Source organism: Vidua chalybeata, chromosome 15 (genome assembly GCF_026979565.1).
Source record: "Vidua chalybeata isolate OUT-0048 chromosome 15, bVidCha1 merged haplotype, whole genome shotgun sequence".
NCBI classification, from domain to species: Eukaryota; Metazoa; Chordata; class Aves; order Passeriformes; family Viduidae; genus Vidua; species Vidua chalybeata.
In genome coordinates, this window is record NC_071544.1 from 3,379,625 (window position 1) to 3,393,345 (window position 13,721).

The following is a 13,721-nucleotide window of genomic DNA, read 5'->3' on the forward strand; positions in this document are numbered from 1 at the left end:
CCTGCACCCATCCTGGGTTTAGTAGAACCTGCCCTAATCACTTGTTGCCTCCTGGGTTTGCCAACAAGACACAGACCAGCAGCTCCCCCATCCCTGACAGGCCTGCCCCAGGGCTCAGGGAGAGGGCCTGCAGGAGAAGCCAGCTGCAGGAGAAGCCAGCCCAGGGGCTCAGAGGCAAGGCAGGAGAGGACAAGGTGTCCTTCCTTCCCCATGGGCATCTCATCCTCCAGCCCTGGGTCAGAGGTGCAGGCGGGGCTGCAGGACTGGCTGAGGGGACAAGGACAGGCCAGCCTGGTCCTGTGTCCCCACTGCCCGTGGTACCTCCACCAGCACTACCTCCACTCCCAGCATTTTGGTGGGGGGAGACACAATTCCCCAGCCCGATGCTTCACCAGGGCTGTCAGCACCAATGGCTGGCCAAAAGCGAGGCAGGCTGCAGGCTGCAAACGCCCAGCTCGGGCTGGTGGCACCTGTCACCTCTGCTGAGCCCCTGCTCAGCTGCTGTCGTCCGCCCATCGTCACCCAAGGGCTGAAGGCTCGCGCCGCGCCAGCCGCTGCCTCCCCTGCCCGGTATCGCCGCGTCTTGCACCGAGTAGCCTCCTTCTGCTGTCACAGGCCGACCTATTTCTCACAAATCCTGACTGCTCTGGCCTTAAAACATCTTGACGCGGTGTTGAAACCGGCCTTGGCACCGCAGCCAGTCCCCGCTTAAGCGGGAGTTGCCGTGGCTTGGCGTGGGCTTGGCAGCGAGCGGGGCAGGCTGGGAGAGCAGCAGGGATCAGGGAGCACCGACGTGCTCATCAGGAATAATCAGGCATTGATCGTGATCAAAAAGAGGAACACCACGGCTCAACCAGGCGAGGTCTTTGCTGCCCGCAGCCCAGGGCTGCTGGGTGTTGTGGTTCTCTGCTGGGCTGCAGGAGCTGGCCATGGAAGAGGTGTCCTCCTTCACACAAGCAGAGCCACTTCAAGCGCTCACCTACTCCGTGGGGTGTGGCAGAGGGGGGACCTGAGACCCCAAACCGAGGCAGCACCACGGAGCTGCAGGCAGGATGCCAGGCCTGGTGGTGCTCTGGTCCCCAGGGCAGGAGCACCTCAGGCAGTTTCTGTGCAGAAAGCACCCCGTGATGGCTGCAGTGACATCCCCAGCCTCCTGCAGAGCCGCAGCAGGGCGGCCAGCCAGGGCCCTTGGCCAGCTGGAGCCGCAGCTTTGCCTTGCTGGGGACACAGCTCATCCCAGGGTGAGCTGGTGGGATGCAGGAATGGGTGTCAGCTTCCACCTACGGAGTCCTTTCCAAGGATGCTGCTGGGTAAACATCCTCCTGCCCCAGCTCAGGCGTGGGGAGATCTCAGTGTGTGGTGGTCAGTCAGGAATCCTGGAATTCCCAGAGGTGATGTGGATGTCAAGCCTTTGTCATGGATAAAGGATCTCCCATGGCTCCTCTTCCCTGAGAAAAGCCCTTTTCAGTCTTGCTCTACTGCAGAGACAACAGAGCATCCCACAGACTTTGTGGAACCCTCCTCCCCTGTCCCACACCCCGGCAGTCAATGTTTGTGGGGAAGAAACCAGCACAGAGCTCACTCCCTGTGGAGAATGTGCAAAAAGACGAGGCATGCTTAGCCCAAATTTGAAAACTCCACAACCTTCTGGAAGAACTTCAGCCAAGGCTGGGAATGGGCCTGGAAAGCTGCCACGATGTGTGTGACACAGGGACGGTCACCTGGCCAGCTGCGGGGAGCAGAACTTGGGAGGCTTATTTCGATTAATGGTCCCAGCTGAGCTGTCCCAGCAGCCCCAGGCTCCAGCCTGAGCCAAGCCAGATGTGTGACAGTGAGCATCCCCCAAGCTGCCCATGCCAGGGGACCCCCAGGACACCTGCATTGGTCCCATCCAGCTGCTGTGGAGCTGCCAAAACCCCAACCAAGCTGGTGTCAGCTCAGCCCAGGACATGCTGGGAAGCACCCAGTGATGGGCCAGCCACTCTGGAGACGATGGATGGCTCTAACACCTGGCACCAAGGCTGTCCCCACAGCCCCCTGAGCCGTGATGTGTCCCTACCAAGGAAAGCTGAGCCGATCCCACCATCCCAACCTCCCACTGGAGTGGTGGGCGTGAACTGGCTCGCCTCCGAGCAACCACGATTCGGTGCTCATGGAGCTTCCCACCCCACACCGAGGTCCTGCCGCCTCCCCTGCCAAGCCGTCCCCTCGGTGTCCCCGCAGTGGCAGCGGGCTGCCGGCCCGGAGGTCACGCCCGGCCGGCGGCGCTCACGGCGAAGCCGCCATCCGGCTCAGCTGAAGCACATTTTGTCCGGCGCTTCCTGCATCCTGCCCCATCCCCACGCCGGGGGGGCAGGTCAGCCCGGGGTCAGCCTGCTGACTGCAGCCCGGGGGACGGCGGGACGAGGCGGCCACCAGCCCACCGCGCCGGGCTGAGACCAGCACGGGGGACACGCAATGGGGACACCCTGCAGCCGAGCCCGGCACCCCACGAGGTGCTGAGGCACCCCTGTGACAGGACAGGACAGGACATGTCTCTGGCACCACTGTGAGGGTTCCATCTCCTGCTGCAGCTCACCCCAGAATCCATCCTCTCCAAGCCAGGCCACTCCACGTGGAAAACACCGCTGGCATCGCTGCTGGATCAGCCCCGCACCGCGGTCTGGCCTCACCTGGCATCACTTGCTGGCACCTTCCCACGCCACCAAGGCCAAGCGGGGATGGGGACACGGCTGTGCCCTCTGTGACAGCACGCCCTAGGGCCACAGGCAGGTTTGGTTGCCCTTTTGCTAACTCCGTTTAATGAGGATGTTAATTAAGAGAGACTCGAGGCCAGCCCTTGTGGTAGCGCCCAGGGTTGTCCCTCAGCGCCATGCCGAGCTCGTTATCATCATCCCGTGTGCCCTGTGTCACCTGGCTGCCAGCGGGCACCCTGGGGACAGCAGCCCTGGGTGCCGCTTCCCCTGCAGCAGCTGTGGAGAGGCCCAGCACGGGGGCTGTGCCTGAGGAGGGTGAGCATGGAGGAGGGGATGGGCTCACCCTCGGGGGATGCCTGAGGTCCTGCTCGTTAGGCAAGGCTCCAGGCCAGCACAGGGCCACCCTCCTACACACTCACCTGCGAGGCAGGGATGGAGCCCAGCACGGGGCTGAGCTGGAAGTGGGGTGGAGGGCACCCAGCACCCCACATCCCACCTTCCCACCAGCACATCCCACCCGCAGGCAGGGTTTCAATCCCACATCCGATTCTTTTCTCCCTTTGTCCCCTGCTAATGGCCGTGTCCTCCCTGGCAGCTCCATATCCCTGCTCTCTCTCTCCTCCCCTGCCAGTGCCCATCTCCCCTGCTAACGCCCATGGTCCCTGCCAGTGCCCTGCCAGCACAGCACAGCGGGGTTTGCTGTGCCATGATGGCATTTCCCCAAGCACAGCCCTGTTGCGGGTGACACAGCCAGACCAGGGTGACATTCCCAGCAGTCCCCAGCCCCAGCTGTGGGTGGGATGAAGCAGCACCCTCCTCGCAGCTCCCCAGGCGATCAGGGCTGGGGAGGGGGCTGTGTGCTGCTCCCCAGGACACTCTCCCAGCACGGGGTAGGGGCTGGCTCCCTCCAGGTGCCAGGACTGTGCCTTCACACAGGCCCAGCCCTTAGCCACAGTCCTAAAGAAGCCAGCCAGACTCCTTTTTCCCAGAACACCCCCACCACATTCCTGCTAACTGCTTTCGGCTGTGCGAGCTCCCAGCAGCCCCTGGCCAGTGCCACCCTGCTCGGAGCAGAGCCATGCACCACAGCCCTGCTGGGGCACGACCAGGGTCTGTCTGTCTGTCCCTGCAGGCCTTGAGCTGTGTCACTCGCCACACGGGCCCAGCTCCAGCACTGTCACCGTGTGCTGCAGTCGTTCCCACACACAGCCCTGGGTTCAGGCACTGCTGTGACCGGGGTGCCTGGGCCTGGGCTCCAAACCACCCGGAGCCGCAGGAGCAGCTGGGGGGGAATGCTGCTGGAGAGGGCATTTGGGACAGCTTTCCCCAAGGACTTTCTGCTCCTTCCCAGCAGGTCGCTGCCAGGCAGGGACCGAGCCCACGCACCGCCGTCACCCCCCTCCTCCGGGTGCACATCTGGCCAGCAGATGCTGGCCCAAACGCTGGCTGGAGCTGGGGACAAAGGCTCTCACTACCTCCTCCCAGCAGGGCAGAGCCAGCACTGCCAGCTCCAGCCCGATCTTCCTCTTGCCAGGCTGGGATGGCCCTGGAGAACCTCCAGGGACCTGTAGGAGGTTCCCAGCCCACCTGCCTGGCACGATTCCCAACACAGCACCCAAGCACTGGGAGCAACCCCATGGCTTGTCCATGGCTGAGCCCATCCAACATCCCCTGCACCCCAGACAGCTCCTGCTGATTCAGTACCAACATCAGGCCAGGCTGGAAAGCCACCCCAGAGCCCACTCACCTTTGGGAGCTCATTTTAGACTTGTCCCAACAACACGAGCTCACGGCGGTTCTTCATGGCACATGAAGACAAAACAAATGGTGCTGGCACTGCTGGGTAAAACTCCAGGCAGGTCAAGGAAATATCCCCAGGAGGAGCCAAGGCTGGCTTAGCCCAGGCACTGCCAGGATTAACTACAGGGATTTAGCAGCCAGGGCGACTCCAGCTCAGCTCATCACACCGTTCCACCACGCTCCGGCATCGTCACTGGCGAGGTCCCCACAGCCAGCAAGACCATGGCACGTGGGCCACCACAGCTGCTGGGGGGCCTGGAGGGCTGGAGAGAGGGGTGGGAGAGAAATAACCAAGCTGGAAATCATGACACAAAACATGCATTCATTTTATTCACAAAAACAGCCTGGATCGCTAAAACATTACAAACAGCATTTCAATTTAATGATGGAGAGAGAGCTGGAGAGACGGGGGTGAACAGAAGAGAAATATCACTTTGCGTAACTGCTTCAGCACAGGTCCTGCAATATTTGTTTTATTTTGATTTTAACTTCTGTAAGTTTACAAAAATTACTTCTAGGAGTAAACCGTTGCAATTAGGAGGATTTTCTGTACGCAGCGTTTCTTGTTCTATATTAATAAACTAACAACGACTTTTTTTTTGCCTTTTTTTTACTCTTTTTTTTCCTTTTTTTGAATTCCGCCAGTTGTGTAGCAATTGTTTTCTTCCACCTTTTATACTGACCCTCTTGTGGGTTAAACTTCCAGAGGTGAATGGCGAGGAGAAGGGATACTACATCGCTTTAAACATATTCTCATTTATAAACATGAAGTTGAGGCATTCTAGAAACTATCCACTCTATTGTATGATGGGAAAGAATCAAATAAAAAGTATAAAGGAGGGTGCAATTAAACAACTGTGCTAAATTACAGTAGTGCTTATTAGTAACTAGATTTTAAAAGGTTACTGTAAATTTACATTCCCTACACAAGTACTGCATCTTTCACACATAAACAACATCAACACCAAAACACAGAAAGAAACTGATTGTCCATACTCTGTCTATTAAGTCTTGGTACTTTACAGATCCATTGTTTTTTTCTTTTAATTATTTTTTTGTATTTTATTTGAAAAGCAGTTAAATGTCTGACTAGGACTCGAAGATGTTAAAACGAACGCAAAAAAAAAAAAAAAGGAAAAAAAAGAAAAAAAAATTATAAAAACAGGAATGAGATTTGCGAGAAAATATTTTTGGTTCTAAAGAGACACAGGTGCATCCATTCATTTCAGCCAAAAATCCCTTGCCTGAGACAACACAAGCAAGCAGTGACATTGCACTTGGATGACAGAGCTTTGGGATTCCCGTTCCTACTGGAACCATCTGAACGCGGCTCCTGTAGGAAGCATCACCTTCTGGAAAGGAAGAGAGACAGGGAGGGGGACAGAAGAAGAAGGGACAAGGCGTTAGGTCGGGTCCAGCACAGGTGTGCAGCACCAGGGCTGAGCACCCACCCCTCACCCCCACCCCGGCACCCCGGTCCCCAGCCTTGGGACGGATCCAGCCCAGGCTCAGCACCCTTTGGTGCCAATCTACATCCCAAGATTTCCAGCCCACGATGCCAGCAGGAGGGAGACCCTGCTGCCAGAGCCCTCCCTGGCCGTGCACCAGCACAGCAGCTCGGCCATTGCTCCCACATCCCCGTGTCCCCATGTCCTGTGGGGCAGCTGGCACAGTGGCACAGCCCCTGGCTTCCCTCTGGCCAGCTGTGAGCACAGTGGCCGGGCCGTGGGCAGTCGGCGTGGCCTGGCACAACCTGGCACAACCTGGCACAGTGCCCTCCCTGCCAGCCCCCACAGTCCCTGCCATGGACATACAGACAGACACTCAGAGGACAGGAGCCCGGGCACTAGATGGATCTAGGAGCGCATTTGGATGGAAACTGGGGTAGGGAGCAGGAGCTGAATGGGCCTGGGGACACTGGAGCAGGAGCTGCTCAGGACATGGGACATGCTCAGCAACCTTGACCCCAAAAGAGCAGCCCCAGGCACCACCAGGTACCTCAGCACCTCACAGGGAAGAGGGATGAGTCCCACCAGGCTCAGCCCCACGGCCAACAAAGGGCCCAACAACAGACAAGATCTCTTAGAAGCCACCTCCAGGAAAGATGGTGTGGGGCCATGCCCTGGTAGCACTGTTGTCCTCTGGAAGGAGAACCAGGGACATTTTCCATCTGGATGAGGTGGAAAGCCTGCACAATGTTCATGAGAACATGGGTGGAGCATGCAAGGACCGCAGTGTCTCACAGCGCCAACAGCCCCCAAGCAAGGCTGAACCATGCCAGCCAGACACACAATCACCACAGGATCACCACACAATCACCTGAAAGGACCCTTCAGGTCCCACATCTCCAAACAAGCAAGGGACACCAATGGGAAAGAGGCCACAGGCTGCAGTGACAGGCACGAGCCAGCAGACTGGCTGCCATGAGGCAAGCAGGGGCACAATACTGAGCCCGTGGGCAGGGCTGGGACACCTCGTGTAGCATCCTAAAGGTCAAAGCAGGCACATTTTGGTCCCTAATTCCATGCAGGAGTCAGCCAGACTCACTGGGTCCTTCGCTTGGACCAAGACGCCAACCAAGCCTCAATGAAACAGCTGAGCAGCATCACCCCATCCCTGCAGGAGGGTGTCCCCTTCCACGGGCACAACCCAAACACAGGGCTTGGGCAAGGGCAGGGGCACGAAGGGCCAGAATGGGCAGGAGCTGGTGGTGCCCACCAGGCTGCTGACACATCCCACCTGCTCCTGCTCCCAGCCCATGTTAGGGAGCAAACTGAGCTGGGGCAGTCACAAGCTGCAGGCATCACCCCTTTCCCAAGGTGTCTACAACACATAATCAGACATCTGGGAAGGCACAAGTGCCTGTGCCCAGTGATGCACGGGGCTGTAGCACTCCACACTGACCACAATGGATCCCACTCTAGGCACTGAATGCAGAACAGGCAGGGCAGAGCAGGATGGACTCTCCAGCAAGGGCCACCTACCCAGATCCACCATCCCAGAGCAGAGGAAAGAGGGGAGAGGGGGCTCCTCATGGGTCTGGAAGGAGATGTCTCATAAATACCTCTGCTCCTTTATTATTAAAGGAAGATGGACAGCCAGCTCTAATGTGGATGCCCAGGAGAGATCCCCCTCATCCCCACAATCACAGACCTACAGAATGGTTTAGAGGAAACTTTAAAGATCCTCTCATTCCATCCCCTGCCATGGGCAGGGATGCCTTCCACCAGACCAGGTTGCTCCAGGCCCCATCCAACCTGGCCTTGGACACTTCCAAGGATGGAGCAGCCACAGCTTCTCTGGGCAACCTGTGCCAGGGCTTCAAGACCCTCATCATAAACATTTCTACCTTATGTCCAACCTAAATCTGTCCTCTTTCAGTTTAAAATGCTCACCCCTTGTCCTCCATGGCCAGAGTCTCTCTGTGAGGCTGACATGAGGGTGACAGTGGCCCTCACTGGCTCTATCTGGAGCACCAAAGCTCTTCAGCACAGCTTCTCTGGATGGAGAACAGCTCTGATGAGTCAAATCCCAACTATTCATGGCCTTCATGTGACCTACAGCTCTGCAGACAAGCCCAGGGTGACCTGTGCAGGGCTGGCCAGCAGCCCCCACAGCATCAGCCAGGGTTGCTGGGGCTGGCAGAGCCCAGAGGAGCCTGGTCAGTGCAGGGACGTGCTGCTGCCTGCTCCCAACAGCCGACCTCGCCGGTCTCAGAGCCCCAGGCAGCCCCACCACGGCGGGACACCAGCGGTGACCGGTTCTTCGAGCTCTGTAGATGTGCAGATAAACCTTAACGGCAGCTGAGGGATTTAGCCCGGTTTTTTTTACGCCACCATAAAGGTTTAATTCTATTTTTTTTTTTTACTGCTTGATTTTAGATCAATGTTTAATGGTAGCTGCGGCCCCTGTCTGGGCTCTCCTAGGACGTTCCTCTGGATGCACGGGGGTGGCAGGACAGAGTCACTGTCCTTCCTCTGGGGGGGCAATGGCACTGCCCCCCACAGACAGGGACAATGCTTCCCAAAGCCTTGTGAATGATTCAGCCCCATATGAAGGGCCACTGAATGGCCCCTTCTGTCCCAGTGTCCAGTACAGCGGTGTGATGGCAGCCCGCCAGGACCAGCAGTCCATGGAACTCTGCATCCTGGCCCCCTCCACACAGGTCTCCAGCACAGCACAGGTGCTGGTGGCTGCCCTACAGTTGGCCCAATGTATGAGCAAGGCTGGTTGACAGGTTAGATTCAACAACCCAGCTTTGACCCAGGTGACCTGGGACATCGGCCGGGGTCATGGTGTCCCTGTCCCAGCCACAATCTTGTACAACCCTACCAAGGTCAACACATGGTGCAAGTGGATGTTCTGAGAGAGGATGGTCTGTCCTGAAAAGGGGATGGTGATGCCCTGGAGTGACCCACACCTGCCCAGGCGTCCATCCCACCAGCACGGTGGCATCTCTCTTGAGCCTCAACACACCTGGTCATGCCCAGGGGGATGGGGCTCATCTCTGGTGGGGCCCAGCTCTATCAGATGCAGAGCCCTATTTCAGTGGCCTCCATTTCCCAGCCAGTCATGGGATGGAGAAGCCCATCACAGGGGTGACTGTTCCATGGGTTCCTGGTGCTATTTATCAGCCCCAGACCCAGCGCTGGGAGAAGGGAGCAACTCCTCCGGCTGCTGAGAGCTCTGAGTCTATTGACCCGCTTTAGGACTCTTTGGAAGAAATGAACTTTTTTTTTCCCTTTCTCCCTTTTTCCAGATCACTGACTCAGCAAATTAGAACAAGAATATAATTTAGCAATACAGCGGTTTTTGAAAGACACAGTCCCCCTCTCCTCATCCCCACCGCCCAAATAGATTTTTTTCCCCTTCAGTATTCATTCAGAGCTGATGCTAATTGAAAAACGTAGAACGTGGCTAAGGGAGCAGCGGGCCTTGGTTGCATTGGGGCCACCGGAGGATGGGCAAAGCCCTTGTGCCAGGATGCACCATCCAGCTGATGCCCAGGTGACTTTTTAGCCTATCTGTCTCTCCATGGGGATGTGCTCACCCGGAGGAGGAAGCACACCAGCATGGCTGACAGTGGGGTCAGCTCAGGGAAAAATCAAACCTGGCTTCAACACAACACCTGGGAAGAGGAAGAGGGAGGCTCTGCCAGAGCAGCTTGTGCATGGGGCACTCCTGCCCTGCTGGCACCCAGCCCCCAGCCACGCCATGCCACCAGCAGCTGCCCACGGCCCCTAATGAGTTTCAAGCCCCCACAACCCACGTTACCAAACTTTCCCTGTAGTCCCCACATGAATGTCACTCCTCCCCAGTGGATTTGGCAAGGTGGCATCCCAACTCAAAGCCAAGGACATCCACAAACATGCCATGGTGGGCCATGACAGCCCGAGCACCTGGCTCACACCAGGGCACCTGGGCATCCCCAGCAGGAGCAGGGATGTTCCTGGCTCTGCTGGGTGCTAAAACAGGAGCGCTGCCAGTGGGGACTGCAGCACTGCTGCCACAGGAAATCCAGCTGCTGCCTTATGGACTCATCCTGACCATCCCACAGGGATGCTGGCCCAGGAAGACCTGGCACAGCCACTCCACTGGGGACGCTGCCCAGTGCACACTGCAGCAGTTTGCTCCCAAAACCAGAGATCATTGTGCTCCTGCTCAGAGCGGAGTGAGCTGAGGGGTTGGGCTTTGGCTGCACTGTGGCCACAGGTTTCATCATCACCAATTACCCCAAGGTCTGCCCCAAAAAGTCATCCCCCTCCTCTGGGGTTGGCTGTTGCTCCCCAGCTCAGGGAGCTGCCACCCACTGAGGACAGGGGATGCTGTCACCAAAACCCCAGCAGAGCCCCGCTGCTGCCTGTGCTTGCAAAGGGGAGAGCAAAGCCCAGCGTGCCCAGGGAGAGACCCCAGCCCTCCTCCCCACATCAATCAACCCCAGTACATAGCACGGGGTGGGACTGGGGGCACTGGGCAGAGCACACATCTCAGGGTGAGAGCTGTTAATGGAAAAGGGAAAAATAAAAAAAAAGTAAGAAGTACCAGGTGTTTTATTATCTAGGGCAAGATCCAAACCCAGGAGCGCAGCCCGAGGAGGGGTTAGGGTGCCTGAGAGGGGCCGGTTACCTCCAGTGCTGCAGAAGGCTTCTTTTTGAGTTCTTCACATTTTCGGAATTTGCAAATCTGGTGGCCAGTTTTGCGATTCCTACAACTGCTGCACTGCTCGCAGTTTATCCGTCTTCGGCAGGGCGGGCACATGCCGCATCTTTTCCGTTTCTTTTTCCCCGAATTGATGGCAGATGCCAACTCATTCTGCATGGGATACTCTGCCAAGCCAGCCATATGGAGCGCGCTCTCTGCCAGAAACACGCCGGCAGGGGTCATAATGAAAAGGCCTGGGTTGATGGGAAAAGCCCCCAGGTAAGGAAAATCAGAGGGGCCGTTCATTGTCTCTGCAGCTGAGACTGCCTCCATGTCAGAGATACCAGTCCCGTGCTCGCTTGTTAGAGGAAGATGCTCCTGTACCACTCTTTTGAGCATTTCTGTCGACTGAGCAAACTGTTGGAGGGCGGTCTGTCCTTCTGAGGAGAGCTCCGACATCCGGTCTAATTTGCTCAGCATACTAGAGATGTTTTTGTGCTTTGAGGTAGAATGACTTTTATCCACAGTCGCATCGTTGCCATTAGCTAAGGGGTTGCCTTTCTCTGAATGTTCGCTTACCGAGCTGCTGCTACCAAAGGTGGAATAGTGGGAGAGTGGACGGGACTTCTTAAGACTTTTGTTCAAAGGTTCACTTATTATTCCACTTTTGTTCCTCCTCTCGGAGATGACAGGGGGTTGAGAGTCATCTTGGTTATTTTTTTCCGTCTCTGGCTTGTTCCCAGTGTCTTGATGGGAGCCCGAATTTGACATGGTGCCCGGAGCACAACAACCAAACCAACCCCAAAATTAAAAAAAAAAAAAAAAAAAAAAAAAAAAGCCAAAAAAAACCAAAAAAATAACCCCAACAAAAAACCCCAAAACCCACCCTAATGCCAAAGCAAAAGACCCCCAAAGCTCTTGTGGTAGCACTGGCCCGCCAGCCACCGGGGACGCTCAGACGGGACCGCACATCAACGGGGCGTCTCCTCCCGCGCTGGCTGCGGAGGACTCAGGGTGCTCTCAGTGCACAGACATACTCTGCGGCTCTGGGACACACCACGCGGCTCTGGAAGGAGAAAAGAAAAGAGAGTTAGCGCTGGCAAGAGCCAACAGGCTTTTCAAAGCAGCTCTTCCTCCCCCTGCCATGAAAATCTCAGCGCCGCGAACAAAGGAACTCCAGGGAACGGACCTCGGTGGAGATCCGTTCCGCTGCTCTCTAAAAGGGTCGTCGTCCAGACAGAAGTGGGGGGTCACAGGGGAAGTCCTGGCCTGGTAGCAATGGCACTCTGATGCTTAAAGACTCTCTGTGCCCGGCTCTCCTCCCCCAGGGACAGCAGCCCCAGGGAAGTCACGGGGCTCATCTCCCGCTCCGCTCCAGCGGCGTGCGGCCCCACACCGGATGGGACTGCAGGCGCCAGCGGGATGCTCCCAGGCCAGGAGCTGGAGCTCATGCAAGGGGTGCCTGGTTCCCACCCTGCAGCCACCCTTGTCCCCCAGGCCAAGTGCTATGGAGGCAACACCCCAGCTCCCACAATCCCAGGGATGCTGCTCACCCAGCTCAGGCTAAGCTGCACCCCTTCTCCTCCTCCTCTTTCTCCTCCTGGACCATTATCCCTCAGCCAGCACTGGGCAGGGGAAGGAAGCCACATGGAGAGCAGCAGTGTCCACCTTTAAGTGCCTCAGGGATCCACAGCATCATCCTCCAAACCCCACCAACAGCTGCAGTGTTCACCCCAAATCCCATAGGGAGCTGCACCATCCAATTCTCAGTCACTTCCCACATCCATTTCCAAATCCCATGGGCAGCCATGGTGTTCACCTCCAAATTCCTGTAAGAGCTGCAATGTCCACTTCCAAATCCTGTGGACAGCCATGGTATCCACCTCCTAACCCCACCAAGGGCTGCAGTGTCCATCCCCAAACCAAACAGGGAGCTGCAGCATACACTTCCAAGCCTCATCAGGAGCTGCAGTGCCCACCTTCAACCCCATAGGGATCCACAGCATGCACCTCCAAGCCCCACTGCTGACCTCCTGCCATGCCCCAGCATGCCCAGCACACATGCCCAGCTGCTCCAGCAGCGCCATGGGCTCAGCAGTGACAGCAAGAGCCTTCCTGGAGCGGATGCTATGCTGCTGTCCCTGGGGCGACTCCGGGGCAGCTGGGTCCAGTGTGGCTGCAAACACTTGTTGTTGTGAAATTCCTCCTCCTCCTCCCTCCCGAGCACGCACGCACACAAGCACCGCCAAGTAATCAGGCTTTAGAGGAGAAAAGCTGCAGGGCTTAATGGAGCAGGAACCCACGTCCCCACCCCGGCGGCAGCTGGGGGAGGGTGGCACTGGGAGGAGGCCCCTCGCCCACCCGATCCCTCCATCCTGGCTATCCCAGCACCTTCCTCTCCGGGGCCCAGACTGGGATGTGGCCACATGTGGAGAGCTCTGCTGAGACCCTCACTCCAGTGTAGAGGTGATGCAGCAGAGCGAGGGGCATCCCTGCACCCCCACACCCCACTCCTGCTCATCCATCACCCCTCAGATCCCCTTCTCTGGTGCAACCCCACAACAGCCCAGGAGGACCCTTTCCCATGGACAGAGCTTGGGCATCGCCGTTAAAACGCTGATGGGGGCAAGGTCCTTGTGCCAACTCCCGTGGTCCCGGCTGCGGAAGCAGCCCCGGTGTCTCACTCCGGTGCCAGAGCCGGCTCGCCCACGGAGAAACCCCCCCGCCCTGGCGCTGAAAACCGCTTGCTTCAGCTGCTGCGGGATTTAAGATGCAGCACGGATCGATGCAGGGCTTGGGCTCCAGCCGGGAGCTCGCCAGGCCACGTGGGGAGGGAGGGCTGCGGCGGCAGGACGGGCTGCCCTTCCCCAGCATCCCGCTCCACGCCAGGCAGGGGGATGCTGGGCAGCCGTGAGGTGGGGTGCACCCCAAAGGGATGACGGGGTGCTGGGAAGATGGGCGAGCTGCTGCCATGCAGCTGGAACCACTCGTCCCCTCTGCCAGGGAGGTGGGGGACCTGTCCCCGGAGACCTTAGGACGGGTCACACCTTAGTGCCGACAGCAACGGGCGCTGGGGCCGGAGCG

The 13,721-nt window shown here is 57.8% G+C and overlaps 1 protein-coding gene across 2 annotated transcripts; it reads right to left on the minus strand.

Moving 5' to 3' along the window:
- Positions 1-4,798: 4,798 nt before the first annotated feature.
- CXXC5 (CXXC finger protein 5) lies at positions 4,799-11,472 on the minus strand. 2 transcript variants are annotated; one of them, XM_053957005.1, is made up of 2 exons: positions 10,623-11,472; positions 4,799-5,845 (listed from the first exon to the last, which is right to left on the minus strand). In XM_053957005.1, the coding sequence occupies exons 1-2, from the start codon at positions 11,406-11,408 to the stop codon at positions 5,804-5,806; spliced, it is 828 nt and encodes a 275-aa protein (XP_053812980.1). In that variant the 5' UTR covers positions 11,409-11,472; the 3' UTR covers positions 4,799-5,803. The 2 variants fall into 2 exon arrangements, with proteins under 2 accessions (XP_053812980.1, XP_053812979.1); XM_053957004.1 differs by having other exon boundaries at positions 4,799-5,848; positions 10,623-11,471.
- Positions 11,473-13,721: the final 2,249 nt, after the last annotated feature.

Excerpts from the sequence above, each read along its gene's own strand:
- CXXC5 (XM_053957004.1), bottom strand. The coding sequence starts at position 11,408 with ATGTCAAATTCGGGCTCCCATCAAGACACTGGGAACAAGCCAGAGACG. Across the intron at positions 5,849-10,622 it reads AGCCTTCTGCAGCACTGGAG|AAGGTGATGCTTCCTACAGG; the intron begins GTAACCGGCCCC and ends CTTCCTTTCCAG.